The 25,345-nt window shown below is 41.9% G+C and overlaps 1 protein-coding gene across 3 annotated transcripts in view; it reads right to left on the bottom strand.

Annotated features, from left to right (window-relative positions):
* The window catches only part of pcnt (pericentrin), a 35,387-nt gene that overhangs the window by 1,935 nt on the left and 8,107 nt on the right, over nt 1-25,345 (bottom strand). For 2 of the 3 annotated variants that reach the window (XM_023399148.2, XM_087171958.1), the window contains 52 exons: nt 24,898-25,308; nt 24,568-24,786; nt 24,047-24,142; nt 23,764-23,907; nt 23,276-23,396; nt 23,001-23,080; nt 22,548-22,845; nt 22,148-22,248; nt 21,798-21,909; nt 21,431-21,557; nt 21,061-21,180; nt 20,890-20,965; nt 20,528-20,632; nt 20,283-20,394; nt 20,139-20,179; nt 19,926-20,060; nt 19,522-19,768; nt 19,226-19,376; nt 18,359-18,812; nt 17,599-17,796; nt 17,402-17,473; nt 17,078-17,182; nt 16,587-16,739; nt 15,763-15,909; nt 13,767-13,927; nt 13,372-13,544; nt 13,020-13,201; nt 12,716-12,878; nt 12,231-12,473; nt 11,500-11,732; nt 11,134-11,241; nt 10,566-10,586; nt 9,946-10,182; nt 9,668-9,841; nt 9,322-9,474; nt 8,789-8,968; nt 7,658-8,683; nt 6,485-6,655; nt 6,159-6,348; nt 5,626-5,960; nt 5,410-5,512; nt 4,770-4,942; nt 4,415-4,681; nt 4,082-4,239; nt 3,607-3,736; nt 2,653-3,444; nt 2,293-2,508; nt 1,821-2,051; nt 1,373-1,599; nt 1,198-1,277; nt 991-1,111; nt 732-859 (listed from right to left, as the gene is read on the bottom strand). In XM_023399148.2, the coding sequence (XP_023254916.1) occupies nt 732-859; nt 991-1,111; nt 1,198-1,277; nt 1,373-1,599; nt 1,821-2,051; nt 2,293-2,508; nt 2,653-3,444; nt 3,607-3,736; nt 4,082-4,239; nt 4,415-4,681; nt 4,770-4,942; nt 5,410-5,512; nt 5,626-5,960; nt 6,159-6,348; nt 6,485-6,655; nt 7,658-8,683; nt 8,789-8,968; nt 9,322-9,474; nt 9,668-9,841; nt 9,946-10,182; nt 10,566-10,586; nt 11,134-11,241; nt 11,500-11,732; nt 12,231-12,473; nt 12,716-12,878; nt 13,020-13,201; nt 13,372-13,544; nt 13,767-13,927; nt 15,763-15,909; nt 16,587-16,739; nt 17,078-17,182; nt 17,402-17,473; nt 17,599-17,796; nt 18,359-18,812; nt 19,226-19,376; nt 19,522-19,768; nt 19,926-20,060; nt 20,139-20,179; nt 20,283-20,394; nt 20,528-20,632; nt 20,890-20,965; nt 21,061-21,180; nt 21,431-21,557; nt 21,798-21,909; nt 22,148-22,248; nt 22,548-22,845; nt 23,001-23,080; nt 23,276-23,396; nt 23,764-23,907; nt 24,047-24,142; nt 24,568-24,786; nt 24,898-25,308 (10,201 nt within the window). The remainder of the gene's footprint in view (nt 1-731; nt 860-990; nt 1,112-1,197; nt 1,278-1,372; nt 1,600-1,820; nt 2,052-2,292; nt 2,509-2,652; nt 3,445-3,606; nt 3,737-4,081; nt 4,240-4,414; nt 4,682-4,769; nt 4,943-5,409; nt 5,513-5,625; nt 5,961-6,158; nt 6,349-6,484; nt 6,656-7,657; nt 8,684-8,788; nt 8,969-9,321; nt 9,475-9,667; nt 9,842-9,945; nt 10,183-10,565; nt 10,587-11,133; nt 11,242-11,499; nt 11,733-12,230; nt 12,474-12,715; nt 12,879-13,019; nt 13,202-13,371; nt 13,545-13,766; nt 13,928-15,762; nt 15,910-16,586; nt 16,740-17,077; nt 17,183-17,401; nt 17,474-17,598; nt 17,797-18,358; nt 18,813-19,225; nt 19,377-19,521; nt 19,769-19,925; nt 20,061-20,138; nt 20,180-20,282; nt 20,395-20,527; nt 20,633-20,889; nt 20,966-21,060; nt 21,181-21,430; nt 21,558-21,797; nt 21,910-22,147; nt 22,249-22,547; nt 22,846-23,000; nt 23,081-23,275; nt 23,397-23,763; nt 23,908-24,046; nt 24,143-24,567; nt 24,787-24,897; nt 25,309-25,345) is intronic. The other variant, XM_087171957.1, reaches the window with a different exon arrangement.

The raw sequence follows: 25,345 nt of genomic DNA, 5'->3' as shown, positions 1-25,345 counted from the left end.
ATCTTAAACATGGTATGAATTATAGGAGGGTGAGAAACCTGCAGGATGTGTTTGTTTGAGACCACAGTGTAAAGTCTAGTGCACTCAGTGACTGCTGACAAGTCAGTACCCATTCTGAGAAGAGCATTGTGCTGCTTTATTATTTGGTGGAGTGAGTATATTACACTCACACTCACCTGGACCATTCAGGTAAAGTGGCGACAAGCAGCTCAGGTACAGCCACGTCCTGTTCTCCTGCAGCCAGCGCTGCCGATAACCAATCATATCAGGGGAACAGGCTGACTGTATCCTCCTTTCCTCTTTAGGGGGCACGGCTAAATGAGTCTTGCCTACTAGGTTGGGAGATGATAGAGCACAGAGGTTTTGTGGGATTTGATAACATGTTCCCAGGAAATGTTAGGTCGCCCAACACAACATCATAATTTGTCCTAGAATTACTTGTACTGTCTTGTACTGAACTTATCCTGGAAAATGAGTGACCAAAGAAAGGGGCATGTGTCTAAAAGATATAAAAACATACACCCAGTACCCTGTGACTACACATATCACACTTTATATTAATTAGGTGCTCAGAACCCAACACGTTGTGTTTATTAATTTGGTATTAAAGGAGGATGCCTTGAAATTTCCATCACCAGAGTGATTTTATTTCTTCCACCGTGGTGCATTCAACTCAATTTCTGGTGCAAAAATTCACCTGTTTCAGCCAACTTATACTTCATGCTTCTCACCTTGCCTGGCTCCCACCAACCGTTGCTGGACTTTCTCTAGATGGTGGATATAATCTGTCAGGGATAGCTCTGGGTCCTGAGACGTTCCCCCTGAATGCCCCGAGGCAAGAGAGGTGCTTGAGTATGACCTGAAGAAAGAACAGATCTTATTAGAGGAAAATTTACTTCAATTCAACTTAAATATTTGTAGGGTCTTTAACTTAAATTTTTCAATTGAAGTCTGAAGTTAAAAAACTCTTTGCTGCAGAGGAGACCAAACCTGTTATGCAACCTGAAGGGCGATTTGCTGGGTGGAACAAGAGCTGACACCGTGTCTCTGTTTGGGGGCGAGTCAGAATTTGATCTTGGCTTTTGCTGCCTTAAAACTTCAACTTTAGGTCCTGTAAGAGACATTAAGATTAAAAATCCAACCACTCATATACACGGTCAAGCGATGGATATGTTAAATTGTGTTCACAAAACTAACCTGGAGCATGCCCATTGACAGTCCCAGATAAAGATAATCTTCTAATTGCTTTCTGCCATTTTTTGGTGAGGAACCTCATTCTGTAAGAAAAATAAATATAGGGTTGGTTTGGTTTATCCATACACAAAGCTAATGTACCTTTTAAAAAACATTTACATTCTGGTGTGGCCTCTACCTTGAGACTGCTATGACCACTCGTACAACAGCCCTAAATCGTCCGAGGGGTCTGCGCTGGGAGGAGAGTGGAAGTGAGGGCCGTGCCCCCATATGAGCGATGAGACACAGTGTGGCCTGCTCACACTCCTGGAAACCTCCCAACAACAGCAGCAGGTAACGCTTCTGGTACACCAGAGCTTTCCTGAAGCTCTCAGCGCGCAGGTAACGCTCATACAAACGCTGCATCTGCAAACAATTGAACAGAGGTTGGAATTGTTTCATCACTGTGTTTAGGATGAGGGTAAATCTATTTGGAGGTGCCCAAAAAGTATATCTACACAAAGGAAAACACTACAGTGCTTAATTTCGAAAAAATCAATCTAATCTGAAATCTGATCCAAAAATGACTATTATGCGATTGTTTATATCATAACAAATGTGTGTATGTGCATGCATTTCCTACTGACCTTGCTGTTGCTGGTAACATCATTGATGGGTCTGTTTTCAGTTTCAGTGGTGATCTTGGCAAGCTCATTCTCTGTGCGGCGCAGCTGCCGCTCCAGGAGGGTGAGTCGATGTTTGAGAGTGGCTCTCTCCTGACTCAGTGATGTTACCCGCTCCGTCAACTCTGAGTTCTCCTTCAACAACCTCTCCAGCAGACTGGATGATGATGATGATGACGATGACATGGACGGTATCTACAGTGATAAATATAGATTTTTTATTTTACGTTTAACCAAGCAGGAGTCCATTTAAGTTTAAATTTAATTACATTTTTACAACATTTCCAGCATTATATGAATTCAACACAAATTAAGTGACAAATAGGTCAAAGATCAGAAAGGGACCTTCACTAAAGAGTGTCTAGTATTATTACTGCTCTTACAAATATTAGCTCCTTCAGCAGTGTTCATGTGAGAATAATAACCACTTGTGTACCTGCTGGTTTTGTTGTGAGCTGCCTGCCTGGGTGCTGTCAGCCTGGAAGCTGCTTTGGAGATGCTGTGAAGATGCAGCCTTGTGCTGCTGTCCTGTGGTTCGTCCAGACAGCCTATGAGCAGCCATCTCTTTCTCCTCTCTTTCCAGCTCTGCCAGAGTGTGCTGGAGCTCCTGCATGCGCTGCTGGTCCTTTTGCCTCAACAACTCCAACTCGCACTAAAGTCAGAAATGGTCATCAGGAGGTGTGCTTCCATGTGTTCAAACTTCAAAATCTTAAATATATCTAAAATATGTGCATTATATTTGAGAAAGAAGTGAGTACAGTAGAGAAGTGTAAAAACTAAATTGATGATATCTTACCAGTTTGTTATTGGCTCTCTCCTGTCGTATCTCCTTCTCCATCTGCTCCTGCCTCCCCTTCCTCCTCTCCCTCTCCCACTGCTCCTCCCTCTCCCTCTCTTTGTCCTTCAGCAGTCGGAGTCTCTCCTTCAGCTCTGCGAGTTCCGCCCCTTGGCGTTTGGACCGCTCTCGCTCCACCTCTAAAGCACGGCTGGCTTCCTGTTTCTGCTCCTTCAAGGTCTCCATAGCTACACGATGTCGAGTGGCGGCCTCCTGCTCCCTCTGCAGTTCCTCCCTCCTCGCTCTGTCCTCCTCTTCCCACTTCCTTCTGCTCTGCAGTAGCTCGGCCCTCAGTTTGTCTGTCACAGCTGCCAGTTCCTCCCCCTGGCTTCGCTCCTGCTCTAGCTGGACACGCATGTCGGAGATAAACTTCCTGTCTCTGGCTGCATCGGCCTCATGTCTGCGGCTGAGCTCATCCACCTGCCTGGAGCTTCGGTCTCTCTCTTCATCCAGCTTCCTGTGAGCATCTGCGAGTTTAGAGTGAATCTCACCCAAACGAGATTCTGCCTCAGTCAGGAGACGCTCGAGACGAGTCTTTTCTGTCAAGTTGAGATCTTGTTGGTGGGCAGAACGTTGACGTTCATCTTCTAGCTCCTTCTGGGTGTCGTCAAGCCGTTTCTCCAGCAGCATACTGCGAGACTGTTCAATCTGAAGCTCACGTCTGAGGTTGCTGCAGGACACCTTCTCCTGTTCTACCTGACCCTTCAGAGCCATGACCTCTGACCTCTGCTGCTCAGAGGATACTTGCATAGCCTGGACAGGGAAGAGGAGGGTCATTTTTCAGAGTTTAAAAAAGGAAAGCTGAAGTCACTTTGGATTCTTCACATAGTTTGATCTTATAAACACAGCCATTATGCAGAGCCATATTATGGGCATGACTAATAAACCAAGTTCTCTGGTTTTCTCTTCTCTTACCTCTCTCCTTTCCTCTTCCTCTCTTTCTTTACGGACACTAAGAGCTCGCTCCTGCTCTAGTTGTTGTTGAAGCTCCTGGACTCTGGTTTGCTCCCTCCTCAAAGCTTCCTCACCTTCTTCGATGGCAAGCCTGGAGAAGCAAAATTATACTTTTCACCACTTTTGGCAGCATTACATGAATGCCTGTTTGTGTGACTGATATTCCTAGACATGAGCTCAAAAAATAAAAACTAGCCAATTAAAATTTAATCCAAATTAATAAAATAAGATACAAAGTTATTGAAAATACAGCTATCCCATTAAAAAAAAATGCATCTGTTTGTGGCATCTACTTGATAACTTTAAAAATTATGCCAATGCTGATCTCAATCAATATTTTTTTTATGGCGGATAATACACAGTGTGCTCCATTTTATATATGATGTTGACTTGTTACTGACATAAAATGTTGCTGTTATACAGTATGTAGGTATACCTGAGTGATTGCATTTTGTTATTTTGCTCTTGCTGAGTGTCATGAGCACATTTCAGTTGTGTCCGACTCTCCTCCAGCTCCACCTTTAGGTGGGATTCAACCTGTCCATCAGTGTGTAGTTGATCTCTGTGCCAGTCATTTTCACCTCTGTAGTCGGTCTGAGGAAGAAAAATGGAAGATCAGCACAGATATTCCAAAGCACTGAAGTTATCAGATAAGAAATCAATTAAATGTCAAAACTTTAACAAAAACTTCACTGCACAGCATTTGCAATAAATTTTCCCCTCAGTAGATGATATTAAAGCCTTCATTTAAAAAGATACAGAAACTCACTTGTGTATGTCTCTCTGCCATTCGACAGAGCAGCTCTCGGAGGGCAATCACAGTCTCCTGCAGTGCCCTTTTCTCCTGCTGCCAGCTCATAGGGGGGTTGGAGGATGATTTGTCCAGTAGGGTGGAACTATCTTCACAATGCTGCTGTGCTTGGCTCAGTGAGAAGGCTTTTAAGTCTGAGACATGAGGCTGGGAGGAGGAAGTGGCACGCCGTTGGGACAAGGTGAGAATTCTGCAGCTTTCTTGATATACTTTCTTCAACAGACCCTGCAGAAAGATGGGGAAAGAAATTGAGTACAATTCAGGGCTTACTGTCAAATAAATATAAACATTTTTAAGTGTAGATGAAGCCCACCTGAAGCTCAGGTGATAACAGGTCATCACTGTAGCTCATACTGCCTGCAGCACTATCTGTGTTAACTGTTGGGTTCATCCCTCGGCAGCGGAGGTACTCAACAAACTGAGCATCCAGTCTTTCAGTCTGTTCAAGCTCCACTCTGAGCCTCGCACCCAACTCTGAACTCACATCTGAAGCACAAGAGGAGAACAGAAGAGTTAAGTAGATGAGTCTGGTTATATTCTTTTTTTTTTTTTCTTTTACTGTCGACAATCTCCATTAAACGACCAAAACCAACAATGTATTGCCCCCATTAAGAAAAAAAGTTAAACAACAACATAAGTATGAATTCTTCTTTCTCAGTTTTTAAAGATTTGTCTTGAGGAGGAATCAATGGGTTTCATTTTGTGTGCCATGAACAGGTTAGTTCAGAGTATTATTTATACTTTGTTGAATATTTCTTGCTTTAATTAGTTAGTATCTATAAGTGCTATGAGTCAAGGCAACTGGACATTTCACATCTTATCCAAAAGGCTTTCATTTTAAACAAGTCTAGTTGCCTTGATGTACCACCTCTAGATAAACCATGACCGGGAGGACTGAAAATCTTCTCAGGTAACAGTTATACAGGCATCAGGCTCAGTGTGGAAATACTCACTGCTTCCATATCCATCACTGGCCCATTCTGGTGCTGATAAGGAGGAGATTGAGCCAATTGGGGATGGAGGGGTTGTTAGGTCAAGTCCATCCAACTCATGCACCTAAGAACATAAGAATTACAAATATTAAACCACATCTGAACCAAGATAAAAATCCAAACACTTCTTACAGAATGTCCAAAAATAGGATATGCAACCATTGTCAGACAACATACTTTGTCAGCATCCAGAGAGTCAAGCATGGAGAAGTTGTCAGAGACTGACACTGAGCCTGGGGAGTGGGTATTTTGTGTGGCTGGATCTGGTGTGATGGTTCTAGAGTGGGGAGGCTCCATCACAACCCTGGGAGATGTCTTGACCTGGGGCAGATCCAGGCCTGTGCTGTTCAGAGCACTGAGCTCAGACAGGCGAGAGCAGAGAACAGAGGCTTGGAACCGTTCTGGGATTCTGTCCTCGGAGCATTCGAGTCTCCTTAAAACCTCTGGAGAGCTCAGAGAGGCTTCATCACGAGAGACACTCACAATGTCCTCAAAAGCTCTGTGAGAAATATCTGTTGAATGAAGAAAATAAAAATTGTCATTATGAGAACAATATTTTGTTGCAATGCCATTGTCATTAAGGGGATTTTTTAATCCTTAATACCTGAGTACTAAGAAGCATCGCTATCATGTGGTAACAGTGCACAATTAGTACTTAACCTGAATATTTAACAGCAGAGTACATGTTTCAAGACACATTAAGTCCTCACCTTTCTGTGCGTATCCTTGTTGATGATGAAGTGTGTCCTGTTGTTGACAGTGCTCTCGGAGTTGCTGTAGTTCTTTTTGTTGATAGGCCAATTCCTCTTCCTGTAGAGCCAGGTCCTCCTGTAAACCTCGAAGCTCTGCCTTCAGCTGCTGGTTATCATTATCCAGGTCAACAAGGGCACGGTCTTTGGTCTGATAGACAGAAGGACACATTAAAATTCATCTACTAAGTTTATAATACATAGGTCTAATTTAATTAATTCTAATGAATTAACTCCCAGAGGTGCAGGAACTGTATCTGATTTTCTGTTCAGTTTTATATTCTCACCTGTCCTTCCTCATGTAGTTTCTCAGCCCTTTCTGTACTGGTACACAGACCCTGTTTCACTGCAGTCAGCTCCACCCTCAGAGCCTGATGATCTGCTCTCAGTCTGATGAGCTCAGTCTCCTTCTGTCTCAAGGCAGCGTCTGCTTTAGCCAGGGTCACTTCAGCATGTGTCTGAATAAAAAGAAAAACATCCATATTAGCAGTAAGTATCATAATAATTACTTTCCTGGATTGGCATATGCATTCACGCCGCATGTTTTTCCATTTCCTTTTCAGTTTTCTCTAACAAACTTTTGAGCGCAAGATGAACGGAGTTAAGTGCTTTGCAATGTAGCAGCATTTTAATGAGCACCATATGTCATACATGCATTGTTCCCAGCTTAGAAATTTGATGCCATCTTTTACTATTACAAACCATTCTAACATGCTGTGACCATTATGACATACTAAATGTCAAAACCAGCTGTGCAACAGTACAACAGTACAAACAATGTTCGACAGAATGGAAAGAAATGCAACAGCACAACCGATGCATTTCAGCCTCCATAGTTTCTTTAAAAAGACCACAACTTCTCCTTACCACATCCCGCCAAGATAGATCGTAAAGAAAAATAACATGCACCAGCTTTTAAAACAAGAGCTAACAAAGATTTTGCTCCTTCTTCCTCATTTTAATGTCACTTCCTCTGTGCAAGATTCTGCTGTCTCAGTGCCGTAACACGTCATTACGCTCCTAACTATAAACAGATGTGGTCTTGCCTGCAGTCGCTAACACAGCTGCATGTGAGCAAAAAAAAAAAAAAAGTGTTTCTTGTTGGGACCTGGGGCCTGTTGAAGCAGGTTCACTGAGTTGCCTGGGTGACTTTGCAAAGAAAAACCCAGACTTCTTCAAATCTGGAACACAATCTTGTTCTGGGTGTCCTGACCAGTCTAAAGGCACAGTCAGTATTTTTTTGACCACATGCATTTGAAGTAATATGTTCACACAGACATGATTAGAAACTAGATAAATGATTAAATCTCATCTTAGATGTACTTTTTTGCTAACTATCAATCAATTTGAAAGTGACAGCATATCCTGTGTTTGGAGTTCTGGTTCAAATTAGCATTTTAGATTGTGTTTTTAAAAGTGAAAAAACATTCAGGTTTACTTTGTACAGTAGCAACACTCACCAGCACCTCCTTTTGAGCCTCTTCTTGACTGGTTTCCTTTTCATTGAGTTGAGCTGTCAGGTCCTGGATTAGGCCTCTCATTGAAGTCGCCTCCTGTCTAAGCCTTTCGATTTCCTCCTGGAGTTGCCCCTCCCTCCTCCTCAGTGCCTCACTTTCGGCAGAAAGCTCTCCCTTCACAGTCTCAAGTGTTTTAATCTTTGCCCTTTCCAGAGCAACCACTTCCTCCATGTCTACCACCTCGGCTCTTACCTCCTGAACTTGTCTCTCAAGAGTGAGACTGGTTTCTCTGAGAACCTCCATTTCTATTTTAATTTCCTGCTCCTTTGTTTTTAGAGTCTCAAGCTCTCTCACCATCTCCCGTTCTTTCTTTTGGAGGTCAGTTACCAGAGTGTTAAGGTGGGCTTTCTCCTTGTGCAGGGAGCTCACCTCTTCAGCTTGAAATTTCAAACTGTCCCTCTCCTCCTCAGATAGTTTCCTCTTGTCGCTCTCCTCTTCTACTTGTTCTTTCATCTCCACCAGCTCAGCTTCTTTGAGGGTGAGGAGACCTTGGAGCTCATCTGTCTTCTCCCTCTCAGCTTTCAGCCTTTTCCCAAACTCCTCACCATGTCCTCTATACTCTTCCTCCTGGGTGAGCAGTAATCGCTCTAGTCCCTCTTTCTCTGCCACTGCAGTCTCAAGCTGACTCTGAAGAGCCTTGAGACGAGATCGAAGGGATCGAGAGGATGCAGAGTGAGTCAGACTGAGCTCTTGCTTCAGGCTGCTTGGCCCTCCCCTCCTCTCCTGTTCCTGGACAGTGTAGTGGTGAGGTTCAGGACTGGGAGCGGGCGAGGGATTGATGCTGTCACCATCCTGAGAGTCGCTAACTTCATGTAGGTTGGGGCCCAGTGTGGCGAGTTCTGCCTGCAGCGTGCTGATGACCTCATGAAGGCGCTCCTCTTCTTCCTCTTTGTCCTGACGCACTCTCGCGATTTCAGACTGAAGATGTTCCACCTGTGAGCGTAGATCCTCAAGCTCAATCTCAAAAGCCTTTTTCAGAAAGATTAGAAGCAGACAATTAAAGTTTTCATCACTGTCTCATCAACTACATGTATTCCCACACTGTCTGCATGCATTGTGTGTTTTTATAACAACCTTGTTGTCCCTGGTATTCTCCAGCTCCTGTTCAAGCCTTTGGATCTCATTGTTGAGATGGTCGATCTCCTGGTTTTTCTCCTGGAGTAGTGCTGAGGGAAGTGTCTCTTCCTCCATTTCCTCCTCATCACTTTGTTCTTCTTTCTCCTCCTTGACTACAGTGAGTGCCGACACAGTCTCCTGCAAGCACAGTTGTACATGCCAGTTTCAATTATAATCTAATAACATAGATAACATGGGTTTAAAGATTAACCAGTCCAAATCTAAAAAACGATACAAGAGTCGGATTCTGTTACATCAACCACAGATCCAACCAAAATTCTAACTCTCTTGTTAGCGTGCTGCATTCTCACCACCTGCTTCAAGCCATCCACAAAAACCCACAGTGGAACAAATCCAATGAAACAAAATTGAGAAAACAATTTATTTACTTAATCACACTTATTAATATTCTATTTCCATTATTACGGATTGAGACATATCGAATCGTCTGAAGGAGAAATACACATCATTTTGTGTGAAGTAGCTCTTGCCTTCAGTGCAGCGATCTGTTCCTGGAGCTCATTAACATGAGCTGCATTCTGATTGGTCAGTAGCTCCAGCTGTAGTGTGAGGTGTTTTAGTTCAACCTCTTTGATGTTCAAGTCTCTCTGCACATTCTCCAGTTGACCAAGCAGGACCTCAGCCTGAAAGACATTATTTATTGAAAAAAAATAAAATGTAAATTTTCAAAATTCTGTAATTGCAACATGGATCTGAATACTCGTCCGCATTTGTACCAAAGGTTAGCACTACAATCAAATGCGCAAGTCAAAAACCACTTATCAGCCATAATCATCTTGGCTACATTACACCAGCTTTGCATAAAATCTTACAGACCTCTTGCTCTTTGCTCTGGAGGCTCTGCTGAGCAGTGTCCAGGGCATCCCTAAGCTCCTGAGTGGGGTCACGCGTGTTGTCATGGTAACAGTGTCTCGTCTCATCCAGTTTGGACTGCAGAGCGGAGATCTGAAGCCTGTTAGACAGCTGCTGCTGCTCCAGTGCCTGCTTATCCTGACAGACAGAAAAAAATAAGGCGTAAATTCTTGAGAAAAAAAGTGAAGGTGTGCACTAACACCGACACTACACCTAAACTGAAAGTGTGCATTTGTTCTTACTTGTGTGAGCTCCTGTTCTCTCAACTTCATTCTCTGAAGCTCTTGTTCAAGATGACTGATAGACCTATTACTCTCAGCGCTGTTAAGCAGTGCTTGCTCTAGCTCTCTGATTCTCCCGGCTAGCTTGTCTATCTCCTCGTTGCGTTCTGCAAGATCGCGCTGGGCCTGCTGATTGGCTGCAAGCAAGGAGGCATGGTCCTCCATCTTGTCTTTGATGACAGCTTGTAGACTTTCCACCTGCAGAGACATACAGGAGACAACATTTTGGATAACAAGTTTTAAGATTTTTAAGTCGGAAAAAAAGAATTTGCAAATAGAAATCTGCATGATTTTTAATTGAATAAGCCATTCCGGATCAACAGCCACTGGTACCGAATACTGAAATTAAGCCATTCCAGAGAGCAGTGACATGGAGGTGAGAGACAAATGGAGAGCAAAACTGAAGTAAATGAATATTAGCGAATGGATGATGAAAGGGGAATGAATGAAAAACGTACAGGAAGCACATAAAGCAGTACGATTTATCTATGGATGGTTGCATTAAAGTAATGATGTACAATACACACCATGCACAAGAGTAAGAGGAGGTAAGAGAAGTAGGCTACAGTTAGATTTCATACCTGCAGAACCAAGTCCTCAAACTACAGCAATCCGTTCAGCACAGGGGTAAACACATGGTAAAAGTCAGGCTCATTAGCAAACAAACAATACATTCATCACGTCAACCTCTGTAAGTAGTACTATGTATTCTTCAGGTAGCTGATAAATAAAGCCATCAGCAAAACATGAAGGCACTCATCACATCAAACATGTCAAAAATCAGACTCACTACAAATGCCTCACACTTTTAGTATCTGTCAATATCTAGAAAGAGAAATATATTTTTGCAATACTGCTCTGTTAAAGATGTTATTATGCTGCTTTATGGTTTTCTATGTCAAAATAAACACCAATCTCAAAGTGAGACTCGGCCCCATTTGTGACCTCTCCGAACATTGCTTCATATAAATCTGTCGGATTACTAGCCTTGCATGAGGAATACTATGTGACTGAACCACGGAGTTAATGTATGCAGTAATGAGGTCACAAAATGGAGCCCAGTGATGGTAAAATTTATAATGTGGTTGCTAAACATAAAGCTTCACCCTTAAGCTATATATGTACATTTCCACAGTTAATGGGCCTCACCCTGTGTCCTTTGTTATCCACACTGGCTGTCTGTCTGAGTTGGACCTCCAGCCTTCGGATCTCCTGTTGGAACTCGTCTCTCTCATGTTCGCGCTCCACAGCTTGCTCCTGTATGTATAGGGAAGAACCATGTGTAAGATGGTGTCCACTACATTAAGCAATAACAGGAGAGATTGTCCGGTCCACTCTTAAATAACACTACGAAGAATGTTAAGTGAGTGTATGCAGTGATCAGACAACCGCAAAAAATGACAGGGGAAACTGAAAGAGCAGATGTATGAAGAATTACATTTTAAATATAGAAATACGTTTGTTTTTTTTTTTGTTTTTTTTAAACGATCATGTTATTTTAATGTAAAAAGTCACCTCTATGAACTGGCGGTCGTGTTTCAGCTGTTTCTCCAGTGCTTGGACACGCTGGTTAAGGTCTTCAGTGTGGGTCTTGTGGTGCAGCTCTGTCTCCAGGCCCTTTGTTTCCTGCTCTTCCAGCTCTCTCTCCAGGGCCCTGAGGCGCTGAGACAGAGAGCCGTGGTCCTTCTCTGCCTGCCGCTGCAAGTCCAGCCTGTCCTGGGTCAAACGCTCTGTCTCTGCTAGTAGAGCTTCAAGAATAAGAGAGGATGGTTAGGGCAATACTTTCAAAGTAAAAACATGTATGCAGAAGGATTTTAAAAGCAGGCAAGAGATAAGGAGTTAAGTAATACAACTATTAAACATACTGTGATTTTCCTCCTGAAAAACCACTGAATGCATTCTCCTTAACAGCTCTGATCTAAAACATTGTTTAAGAGGTAAAACAAATAACACAGCACTCCAAGAGCCTTTGCTAAAAACTACTGGCGATGACAGAGTTACAAACGGCAACCTCACACAGCACTGCAAATATACCGCATATTCATCTCCCACCCCCCTCATCACACACATACTCCACTCTGACCCACAAACCTGCGTCAGGAGCTAAATTGAGCCAATGGCCTACGGAGAGAAGACACATCTGAGCACAGACATTACATAAGTGTATGGTCAAGCTCACTAAAGAGGTCGCGTAACACTTCATACAGACACACTAGATTTCATTAGTTTGTGCCTCCTCCACTCACCTTTCTCCCTCTCCCCCAGACCAGCGGAGAGATGCTCCTTCTGACGCAGGAGAATTGTGTGCTCCTCACTGAGCTCCTGATGCTTCAGTCTGAGGCTGTCCAGCTCTCCGGTGAGGCTCTGCATCTGGTGCAGCTTCACCTTCAGGTCCTCCAGCTCCTCCACTAGTCTCTCCTCTTGAGCCTCCTTCTGCTGCAGAGACTCCTCTAGGACCACTTTCTCAGCCACGTAGCCCTCTAGAAGCCCTAAATACATGAAGCAAATGCAAAGAGGTTATATGAGAAGAAAAAAGAAAGACATAATATGCTTCAGATTCTTGTGCTTAGCATAACAAATAGCTGAATTGTGTTTAAACTTCAGTGCAAGGGGTGAAATTGGAGCATAGGCAGAAGAGAAAGGCGTGTCAACAGTCAGTGGATTAACTACTGTAACTTGGCAGCATAAGACGAGTCAAGTGAAGCAAAGCCAATGAGGATACAGTTCTCACCCTCTGCTTTGTGGAGCTCCAGCTGGAGCTGATTCTTCAGCTTCGCCTCCTGATCGAGCTGTTCCAATAAGAGCTTGTGCTGCTCAAGAAGCTGGGCGGAGTCTTCTCTGCCCTGAGAGAACCTTTCCTCCAGAGAAATGTGGACATCATGAGTCTGCTCCAGCTGAAGAAAAGGGGAGAAACCCACGATTTTTAGACAGATAGCACTTTTATAAAACCGAATAAAAGATATTTGAAAGAAGGTTTTTGTGTGCATTGTTGAGAAACACATCTGGATGTATCGGTGGGTCTAAACATCCGTTACCTGTGTGTTGGCCTGGTTGAGCAGCTCCAGTAGTGTGTCTACTGTGTGTCGCAGTCTGTTGCAGGCATTCAGAGCTGCTTCTTCTCCTCCAGGATTGATCTGAGTATCTGAAACCAGCAGGCTCTCACAGAGCCGCTGGGTTAGCTCCAGGTCTTCTGATGACAAGTCTGCAACTGAAATACCTATGAGAAAAAGTCAAAAATATTTGTTGCATCGATACAAATATTGGCCTCTTGGTCTGTGACAAACTGAATCTTACTATTTAAGTCATAACTTTAGCTCTAACAAAAACCTCCCGTGAGACCAAAGTAACATGCCCTGTAACTTCAGAGTGAATCAGATGCTAACAGACCTGACTCTTGTGGATCTTTCATCCCTGATGAGCTCCTCTGATGTGTCGCCTGCTGAGATGTTTTGGTTCTTGCACTGATCTTTTGGCCAATCAGCTCCTCTGTTGCAACAGTGCTGCGAAGCATCTCAATCAGCACTTTACCCAGCTTTTCGTTGGCCTTATGCAGTTTACGTCTGGAACAGAAGTAACACATCAGACACACATACGCCAAGCCATCTTTTGCTCCATTTGTCAAACTGGAAAGTTGTCTCCAGGTACATGATAAGAAATGTTTGAAAAAACAATAAAACATACAACCACCCCTGTGTGTTTTGTAGATATGTGACATACCAGCAAAAGTTGCAATGATAGAAAATATATATATTTTTTTAAAGGACACCAAAAACATCATGTACCTTTCCTCTTTGGCAGTCTGCAAGTCATCAGTGAGCATTTTTAGAAGGTTGCCTCCCTCCTGACTTTCTCGTTCCCTTCGTTGGAGGAGGGTGTCCAGGGTCTCCATTTCTGCACGCTTCCCTTCTAACTCTCCCTGCAGACAGCCAACCTCGGCTTGCAGCTGGGAAAATGGACACACAAAGGTTGTCAATTCTAAAAAACACTAACCTATGGACTGCCCCTCTCCCACCTGTGCTAAGACTTGTTTAAAAGACATACCAACGTGTGCAACTGAATCTCAGAAAGAGGTAACAGAGTGAAACTAGACATAGAAAGAGGTTCAACCCCCAATGAATCAAATGACAACTTCAAGTCTTGGTAACAACAGAAATAACAAAACCACCTGGTCAACAACATCCCAGCAGAGTCAGCATGACAAAAGCAGAAGGTCTGTTCTGCATACATTAGGGAACCACTGGGAATCAAAACCAAATGTTAACAGTCAGATATATATCTGTAGTAATATATCTACAGTAGGAGAAAATACTCATTTGAAACCAGCCTCATACACACACACACACACACACCCCAACTAGAACCATCAGGCATCCTTGGCAGATTACTGCACTTTCTCTCTGTTGAGTTTTCTTCCATATCTGTGCTAATTTTTCTTACCGTTCCTTCCTCAGGCAGTCCATTCTCTCCTTGTCCTTTCACCATGTCTTCCCCCTCTTTTTCCCTCCCTCTCCTATCAAACACGTCTCATGCAGCCACCTGCCTCAACAAAACAATGCTGTTGCCCTGACAACAGTACCCTCCCAAACTCTCCAAGCGTCTCTTTGCTAACCCCAAGGGGTGTGTTTGTTAATATCTCACTATAAAAAGCCAAACCGTGCAGGTGCCATGGAAACAAATGTATACATACATCGTATTTATGCAGATTTTTTATAAATTTACAGAATTAGCAGAAGCAGAACAAGGGCACGGGAATGCAGAAATCAGACATTTATGAAGCGAGTCAAAATGTTTTAGAAATAAACATAAGCTTTAAAGAGTATAGCAATAATTTGGTACTAACTAGGATGATCCAAGTAAATGACCGACTGAAATGTCCCAGCATGCTTCAAATCTCCACAACAACAAATGAATGCAAATTTGCTCCAAAAGCTTCAAATCTCCACAACAAACAAAACCAACGAGGCTTTGCTCCAATGACTCCAGCCATCTGAAGTCTGTATTTCACTACTTTGCCACGGCTGAAACAAACAATTTTTTATACCATCTTTTAATTGGACCGTCTCTAATTAATCTTCGTCTGTAAGTTATCAGAAAATAGCGAAAAAATCCATTACAATTCACTGAAGCCCAAACTCATGTCTTCAAATGTCTGGATTTTCAAGTGTTGATCAGACAAAACAAAAATGATATTCAGTTTACTATCCCATAAAATGAACAAAAGCTGCAAATCATTGTAGCTTTCAGAAGCCAGAATTAGGAAATCCTTTGGCAATTTTGAAAGAAAATGAAATATTTTTCCATTGATTGATCAATCAACTAATCACTTCAGCCCTTCTGCCTGCTTCAATCACCAGAGTGTGAATGCACAACACACAAACATATACACACCAGATTAGTAGATTCATTGATATGATGCCTTTAACAAGATGTAATCTGATGTAGTGGAGAGAGGAAAATCCAGCCTATAGAGGCCATGCTTTAGCACCAATATTGTTCTCTCTCTCTTAATTTCCAGATATTCTATTTTCTGATGATATTCACTTTCCATTTCATTGTATTTTCTCAATCACCTCCTTAAGATTGTCCTTTGAACTACAATATCCATTATACAACACATTTCTCTCAGGCCTGTCTAGTCTTGCCCCTAGCAAAGAGAAGCTGCAGGTGTCATCCTATCCAAGCTTTTATTTTGCATTAAGAACATACATACATATATATATATATATAAAAATACTAGATTGGTTAGTGAATTTTTTTATGCAAGTGTGTATCCAGTACCTGGGCCACCACAGCATCAAGCTTCTGCAGCTGGGCAGTAAGTTGGCTCATTTTGCCTGTGTAGCTCTGCTCCTTCTTCTCTTGTTCAGAAGTGAAGCACCGCCTCAGGTTCTCAAGCTCCGCCTCCTTCTGCTCTTCAAACTCCGTCTTCAAAGAAAGCAGTAATGTGGATTCATGAATTAAAAGACTAGTCTACTGTAGGTTTATTTGTTTCCCAGCTACAAAAAGATCTCTGGCTTTGTCTCACTGGCTTATAGTAGACTACTGGCTTCACATTTCAGATGGTCAAATGCTAAATATCTGGGGAAAAAAAGTACATTCAGCCTTAAAACCTTCTGCATCAGAGGATAAAAAGCTTAGATCCATCCCATTTAGCCACCATTCAGATGGCAGCAACAACAACGCACGCATGAACCAGCAGAGCACAGATTCAGAGAGCGGAGAGACAGACGGACAAGAACACTTCTACATATATGATGGTGGATTATCTGGAAACTGGGTTTGAATAAAGCTCCAGTGGGACAGAGTCCAAGAGAAAGAACTATCCCTAGGAGTGAACTGGTGCAGCTGGGGCTTAGACAGGGCAGTGCCACAACACACACTACAGCTCTCAATAATCCAGAGATATTACATAATGATGTTTCAAACAAGCACTCGCATTCAAATAAATACACAAATTAAAATAAAACAAGTTTGGATAGACCTTTATGATATTTCCAGAGATATAATGAATTGATTATATTATATGCCAAAAAATGTTTAATTTCAAAGATCTTAATCAAAACTAACCAAACTCATCTTTTCCTCTCAAGCATTTCCTTTACCTTCAGTTGATTTATCCTATCCTGCAGTCTCTCCTCTGATTGGACTTTGAGGAGCTCCACCTCCTCTACGAAGTGCTGACGTTGCCTTGATGACTCCTCTTCAAGCTCCCTGCGACATGCCTCCAATTCCCTTGCAGAGATACCCCTTAATTCCTACAGTAGGACATGTATGTGTTTAATAACAGGCTATGCAGGCAGTTGGTCAAATGCTTACATTCAAAGCTTCTCAGAAAAAATCCAAATAAATACTCAGTGCCTCCACACACAAATACGCCATTATAAAAGGATGAATAATATCTCTGTGTAATCCCTCCTCTAATGGGCTGTAAGAGCGACAGAGACAAGAACTCTAGTGACAACCATTAAAAGCAACTAGCAAGGCAGAGCATGGGATCTTTATTCACCCTGTAGATGACAGATTCACTGTCTCTCTCTCTCTCACTCACACAGACACACACATACAACATGATGCTCTATCATGCATTGCACACCTGGAGCTGTAGTTTGTGCTGGCTGATGAGTTGCTCTTTCTCAGCACTGTAGGTACAAGAGAGCTCCTGGAGAGCAGTGCTGTGTTGTTGCTCAAGCTCCAAAACCTTCAAAAGTACAGAAAAGGAAACTGAATTTTTGCTTCAGTTACAAATTACAGAAAAATCCATATTTACCATTTTTGTCAGCATGAAGATGCTGAGCAATTATATATGCTCAGATTGCACTCATTTTATAACCAGTGTCCTTCAAGTAAAGACAGTTAAAATTTGGGCAATTTAAGAAGTTAGGAAACCAAAGTAATGTAGGGATGACTGGGTAAGTACCTGCTTCTTAAGGGTCTCCAGGGCTTTGCAGTGTTCAGTATCTAAGGCATCTTTTTGAACAGCCAGCTCAGTCTGTAAGAGAAAATCACGAAAAACAGCAGAAGTTGTAAATTACCTGTATTTTTGTTTACTGAATGAATAATAATTGAATTGATAAAATGTTAGCCAGAGGTCCACCACCCATTTTTATTTCTCACCTTGTGAATGTGGCTGAGCTCTGCTGCCATGGCACTAAACTTCTCCATGTGTACCTGAGCCAGTTCTTTCCTCAGTTCCTCCCTGATGGACAGCTGTTCTGCAGCATGGCGCTCAATTATCTGCCTATGTTCTGACTTCTGGCGATTCAGATCTTGACGGTGCCTCTCTTCAAGCTGCAACTTTTCATCCCGCAGTGTCTGAGATTGAGAAGACAGTAGCCTTGTAAGTACGTTTATACCCTTCAAACTGAGAAACTGCAGGGTTCATCAAGTTAAATTTATGACATATAAAACATATAAAAAATACAATCATACATCATATTTTCATACTTGCGTATGAAAGTCTGATGGAACCCCAGTAGGGACAATATTGCCTCATATAATTGATCATTATATCACATTTTTCAGTAATTCCCCAGAGAATAACAATAACTCCTAATGATACAGTTAATTAAGTCAGCACAACCAGCACAATGAGCTTCATTGCTACTGTAGCTAAAAGCATTGGCAGTGTTTGCTATAGGTCTAGTGGTGCTGCGCCTCCTACTGCACAAACCACTGTTCTGACAATCCCACTTTAGTTTATAGATGTATAAAATCTCTCGACAGCCTGCAATCAGTTACAAAAACATTTCAGAACTACCATAACTGCCTACAGGTGGCTGGAGGAAATATTAACCTATAACCTGTTTAAGGCTATTCAAGCATTGTCCAGATAAAGCTTGACATCATGTTTCACTTTCTATGAGCGTCTTCTTACTTGCACTTCCTTCAGGTATGTGGCCTCCAAAGTGTCCATATTACCCAGCATCCTCTTTTCCAATTCATCGCTCTCTTCCTGGTGTTTGCGAGTTAACTCAGCTTCTAGAGCCTCCAGCTGAGCCTGATTGGTCTCCTGAAACACGACCTCCAGCCTTTCAAGGTCTGCGTTTTGTTTGGAATTGAGGGCCGCCTCCAAGGCAACAATCTCAGCATTGTGTTTGGATTCAAGATCAGCAGCAATAGCTGCAAGCTGATCTCTGTGACTGGCACTGAGTGAATCTAGCTGTGCTTTGTATTTGGCATTGAGTGTGTCCGTCTCTTGGGAGTGTTTGTTGAGTAGCGTTGCCCTCTCATGTTCCAGCTCAGTTTGATGGTTGTTCTTTAGCTCTGCCAGAGAGATTTCATATTTCTGGACCAAATGCTGCTCCAACACTGCTTTTTCCTCTTGGAACCTGAACGCACCGACAAAAACAGCACCCAAGATTATTAAAAACAATGGATATATATGCGACATTTTTTTCTCTCTTTTTTTTTTTTAATGAACATGTTTGAATTGGTTGTTTTTGTGACCAACAGTCAAAACTGAAAGATGTCACTTTATATTTACATACATCTTTAAATTGTATATAATAATCAAGATAAAAAATTTGTTTTAGCTAAAACATTACATCAATAACACAAACAATCAGTAGCTGCAGCCCTAATTACCTATCTGCATTTCCTTAGATCTTCGATAAGCGAAGAAACTTGCTTAATATAGCATTACAGACATGATTCAGGGTTGTATACGGTCTAACCTTTGACAAACCCCTTGACATCAAGTTTCAATCAAGACTTTAGGGTATTAATTTCAGACAGATCTCACCTCTCTTGAGCTGGATGTAGCCGCTCTTCACCCTGCCCCTTGAGGAGAGCAGTGAGCTCCTTGATTTCTGTTGCCATGTAGCTCTTTGCCTTTTGCAGCTCACTGTCATACTGGGCCTCCAGTCTCTGCCTCACGATTAGGACCTGTGGGCCTACAGACAAATGCAATATGTTATGAACTCATAGAGAACCACTACTTAAATTTGTTCAATTTCCAAAACTTCTGATCTGACTGAAAGTTATAATTCACTGACATTCTACTGACAACCTAAATGATTTGTTCAAAAATGATCTTACTGTCATTGTTGTCCAGTGCAGCCTGTAGAGACTTTAACTTCTCCTTCTCCTCATGAAGTGCTTTTTCAAGATGTGTCCGCTCTTTCTCAGTCTCCCTGACAAGATCTGACCTCAGGACAGATATCTCAGCTTCATGTTTCTCTTGGAGTTCTTCTCTCAACCTCTTCATCTCTTCCTGCACACGCTCCCTCTCTTGTTTCAGAGCTGCCTCAAGACAAACGAGCTCCCCAGCAAACTCCTGTTTCAACTGTGGGAGTTGAAGAGAACATGTTGAGTTGCATGGTTTGAGATTTGCATATTGTATAAATTCAATCTGTGTTTTTACATTACTATCAGTATATTCTGATTTTTTTTTACTGTGTACGATACCTTTCTAGTATGCAGGCTTGTGTAAGTGTATGTACCTTCTGTGTGCTCTTCTGCATTTCTGAATCATGCTGTTCACTCATGGCAGCCAGTCTGTTCTCCAGGGTGTGGATGATGGTCATCCTTGTCTGCAGCTCCTCAGTGTGACACCACAGCCGCTGTTCGACCTCCACCTAATTAAAATCCCCATTATTATATGATCCATAACGTTGTGTAGTTTGCTGTATACATTATTGATTATCTTTTCTTACCTCAACCTGCCTTGCAGCCTCCAAACGGACTCTGGTAAGCTCTATGACAAAGATATTTATAAGGTTGTTTTTGTTGAGCTTTAGCATCATCTCACAACAAATTTGCAAATGTTTTTATTTCATAAAGGTGTATCAGTGACGTACCTCGTAAGTGACTGTCAGAAAGTTTGGCTTTGAGTTGCTCTAGCTCCAAAGCATGACGAGTCTTCATCTCCTGCAGCTCTTCATAGTAATGGTCTGTGAGGTCTGAGCGCACCTAATGCACAATAACAACATAAAATCAAGTAAATTAAAGAGTAAGGTACCGTGTTCCAACAACCTCTCACATTAGCTTCTTATACGGTTTTCACAGAGACATTAAAGGTTGAAGGACTGAGTCTGTGTCTGACCTGAATCACCTCTTCCTTAAATGAAAGAGCCAAGGAGGATCGTAGGTTGGCAAGCTCCACTGAGTGTTTCTCTTCCAACTGAAGGTGCAAACTGTCAAGCAATTCCTGGATGAGACAAAACACAATACCTTAAAATACAGTGTAATGAAGATCCCCAAAGTAATGTGGCTGAAATGTGCAGAAAACTTTACTCCACTACTTTGTGAATCATAAGCTAGAGAGATTAGCTAAAAATGTTATTAAGCAACTTGGACAGTAGCCTAAACGTTTCAAACAACTCTATACCAGACATTTATCTGGCAACAGCCCATCTTTAAAATGTCTTGTGCTATTAATTTGCTCACATATATGTGCGCCTTTACCTTGTGTTGTTCAAGATTGAGGCTGGTACCAGAAATAACATCTTTTTCCTCTTCAGCTTCATCTTGAAAAATGGAACTGATAGAGAGACCAAAGGCACCAGTGTTATTCACAGAACTTTATGCAAGATTTCAATACAAGTAACTAGTCCTGATATAGGCCGAGAGGCATACCTGTCATTTGTGGTTTTAAGCACAGATTCCTCCAAAGCACCTTCTACCAGTCTTAGCTGAAGGAGAGCAATTTCCTCTCTGTGGCTCTCCTCTGTCACGCGCAACCGCTGCTCAAAGTACCTGAAGGAGGATGAAGGTAACGCATGTGTAATTTGGCTTGGGTCAGTAAAAGGAAAATAAATAGGAAAATTGACAGATAGCTGACAATCCTGTAAACTGTGGCCAATACATGGCATGCTGTGCAAACCACATCTGTGATAAAGAGTTTGAATCTGTTTCTATTCCAAACATCACATTTCAAACATTAGCTAATGTACACTAAAGACTTCAGTAAGAATAAATGCATAAAAGACTGTGTGTGCTCACATACCTCCTCAGGCTTTCCAGCTCAGCCTCATTCTGCTCTTTGATTCCTCGTTTTTGTTCATTAAACTCTGTCTTCAGGCGTTCGATGTCATCAACACGAGACGAGCGAGCGAGCAGCTGCTCCTTCAGCTCTGTGAGATAATAAGTTAGCAAAAGACAGAACAGAAGAACACAGTAGATGGTCATACACAAACAACTGATGTTTGAGAGTAAAGTTGTTCAAGTTTCCTCTTCCTCTGCATCATCACATCAAAGACAGCCATTGTTAATTACTAACATGTTTTAGACACTTTGTACTTGGTAAGTTTTGAATAACTTAAGTGTATTAAAGTAACTACAGTAGATGAAAATAAAGTATTAGTTAATCTCACCTCCCAACTCTTGTCGACTAGCCCTCATGCTCTCCAGTTGGGTCCAGAGCTGACCTACTTCCTGTTCTGAGCTCTGTTTCAGCAAAGTCTTCTCCTCCTGTAAGCGCACAACCTGTTTGACAGAGAAAAAACACCATTCTAAAAATAACAACAAACGATGTGTGTTTCCTATTGTTTTTATAGACTAGTACTAGCTAAATTAGTGTAATGTCTATAACATATATATATAAAATAATACAAAAACATTCATAGAAATTGTGAAGATCCTTTTATTAATGCAGGGGTCTGTGACCTGAAATGAGAAATAAATGACAACCTGACTAAATGTTCATGTGTTCCAGTGAACTGACCTCTTGCTGCAGTTGCTTCTCCTTCTCCTCTAGGTGTAGTACTTTCTGCTCTTTCTCCTGCAGCACTGCCTTATGACTAGAAACCAACTCCTCCAGGGAACCTGATCAGCATTCACAACACCAGAAGCACAGGATTCACAATTTAAAAAAATTAGAACATAAAATACAAACTATTCAAAATTTAATTGACCATAATCTCGCAAATCTTTAATATTTGTTTACAAAAATGAGATATTCTCAAAAAAATCATACCTCCCCCATTAGCCCGTTAGCATGATTACATATACAAATATATAATTTATGTATAATATAAAGATTTAAATAAAACTATTTGCAGTTTTCATTATTAAAATTGTGAGTTTAGAGGATTCTGCAGCCTTAATGGAAGAATGCAACTCACAAGCAGCAGCATCTCTGTCAGCCCAGGCTTGTTTCAGCTCCTCCTCTAGTTTTTGGTTCTCCTCCTTACTGGAGGTCTGGAGTTCCTCCAGCCTGGCCTGTGACTCTCGCAGCTCTGACTGGGTCTGTGACAGAGCTGCCTGGGCTTCAGATAGAGCTTTGTTGATCTGGGTGAGGGAGGCCTGGGTGCTGGCGAGTTCTGTCTGGGTGGCAGAGAGGCTGTCCTGGGTCTCTGAGAGAGATGTGTGGAGATTTGACCGGGTGCTCTCAGCCTCCTTCTCCCACTGTAACTTTAGAGCCTAAAAAAAAAAAAAAACAGAAAAGAGAGCTTGATAATCTGAAATATCAATTTCAATAGAACTAAAAGACTGGTAAAATATGCAAAAGAAATTGTACAATTATTATAAAAATTTTATCGATTAAAATAACAAAACTGTTTTTTAATAAGTTTTACCTGTATCTTTTTGGTCTGTGTTTCCTCCATGCTCGCTCTCTCCTGAGCAACACGAATCTCCCACTGCTGCTTCAACTCATCTGAACAAAGACACAGACAAAGAGTTCATTTCGAAAAGAATTTGAAGGTTATAAATGTTAATCACAGAACAAGCTTCTAAAGAATAAGGGTGACTCACCTACATCCATAATAGTGCACATGTTGAGTGCACCCAAAGGCAAACATGAAAAAGAACACTGACACAACAACTGAAAAGCACTGCAGTCTGGACTCACCCATGTCTCGTTGGTGCAGCTCACGCAGTCTTTCCAGCTGCTCCTGGTTTACCTGGGAGTGCTCCAGCTGGGACATGTGGACGTTGGTCAAACTCAGACGCAGGGCTTCAAGCTCGAGGGTCTTTTGGGCGTAAAGGAAATGAAAGCATAATGTGTGGTTTGTGTCAGAGCTTTTCCTCAGTGTAACAGTGATTGCATGTTGGGGGGAAATGAAGGTTATACATTACATTTAGATTTTAATCTTACACCATTTTCTTCCATAGCTATTGATAACTTGTGCAAATAAGATTAATAGGAATAAGATTAAATTTCAAAATCTTTCAAAAGTGCCAAAATACCAGTATTAATGACTCCTAAAACCATAAAACTTCACTATGAAATGGTTATGTAAGGGAGGAAAAAAATCTAAGGAGACAGCTATAAGTGTTATTGCGCTGCATGCTGTGGCTGAAGATGTTCCACTGTGCTCGTGTGTATATATAGTATACCTGTGACTGCTGCAGTTCAGCCTGGTGGGCAGCCTCCATGCTCTCTCTCAGCTCCAGGGACAGCTCTGTCTTCAATTGACTAAGCTCCTCAGTGTGTTTGACAGTCAGCTCGGACACCATCCGCTCATGCTCACGTTCAGTCACCTGGGGGGAAGGAACAGGATGAGAGATAAAAATGGTACAAGCATGCAAAAGGATAAGTAACTTAAAATGAATAAGTCTAAATACTCCTGGGAAAGCATTTCAAAAAGAACACAAAAGTGAAACCTCCCGTATCTGATACCTGTTTGATTAAGCTGATTTGTCTCTTTTGTTCTTCCTCCATACTGGCCTGCCGCTTCAGCAGCTCCATCTCCACGTGGGTGTTCAAGTCAGAGATCTATGCAAATAAACATATCAAGGAAATGAGGAAACTTTATGTATTTTAATGATGAATGTTGAAAAGTACTTCAACTGAATCTGTACCTATTTCAGGTTGGTGTGGCAGCTCATAGTTTAAAAAAAAAAAAGCATAAAAAAAGCAGCAAAAACAGATCACTTTTTGTTAAGTTCTGTTAACTTTAACAGAATATGGTCAATATGAGTTTCAGCAACACTAAATACAGTATATATATGCAGTGTTCTAGGTTATACATATTAATATATAATACATGCAAATATATAAGCAATGGGAGGCAAGAGTAAATATGGGTCCTTGGAGTTAAATAAATACAAATATTTATATTTAACTTCTTAGAGATGGACACTATCATAGATCTTTAAAAACTGACGGTCTGTAAAATTTGTGCACGTTGTAAATCCCACCTCTTGTTTATGTTTCTCCATCAGGTCATTTATCTCCTGTTGGTGAGATGTCTTGAGCCTCTCTCCAACCTCCTCCACAGCTAGGACCTGCTTCTCCAGGAGAGCCTTAACCTCCGCTTCCCTCTCCCTCCTCTGCTCCTCCATGAGATGCCTCACATCAAGGAGCTCCTTCTCCTTCTCCTGCCTCTCTTCCTCCCATTTCTCCTTCTCTTCAGCCAACTGTAACAATCATTTTGTACATCATCTTAATCTTTGGACAGTAGTAATTCAAACAGATTTGCTTGCTGGAATCTGTGCAAAATAAATCAGCTGCACATCCTCCTGTCTCACCTCAACATCCTTGGCTTTTAGCAAGTTCTCAAACTGTTCAAGTTCCTCCTCTAAGACTTGTTCTGTTATTTTAATCCTCTCATCCATCTCCTCTTCTTTTCTCTTGTGCTCCTCCTTCTCATGAACTGCCTGGGCCTGAGCCTCCTCCAGGTTGGCCAAGTTTTGTCTCAGGCAGAAGATCTGAGTTTCCAGTTCATTCCTCTCTTTCTCTGCACTGTCCAGACTGGCATGGCTCTTCTCCAGCTCTTTCTGCAGTCTCTCCACCTCTGTTTGGACAATCAGAACCTGTGCATGTGTAGCTTCAAGCTCCTTTAATGTTTCAGCCAGCTCGATGGTGCTTTGACTTAATAAGGCAGCTTTAAGCTTTGTTTTTGTCTCCTCTAGCTCTGACATGAGATGGTCACAATGGGCCTAGTGACAGAAAGAAAGGGACATTCTTTTAGCTTTC

The sequence above is a fragment of the Seriola lalandi genome, unplaced genomic scaffold (genome assembly GCF_002814215.2).
Source record: "Seriola lalandi dorsalis isolate HSWRI2012SDOR001 ecotype SW California unplaced genomic scaffold, Sedor1 jcf7180002050658, whole genome shotgun sequence".
In the NCBI taxonomy this organism is placed as follows: Eukaryota; Metazoa; Chordata; class Actinopteri; order Carangiformes; family Carangidae; genus Seriola; species Seriola lalandi.
This window is presented reverse-complemented; position numbering and strand designations above follow the sequence as displayed.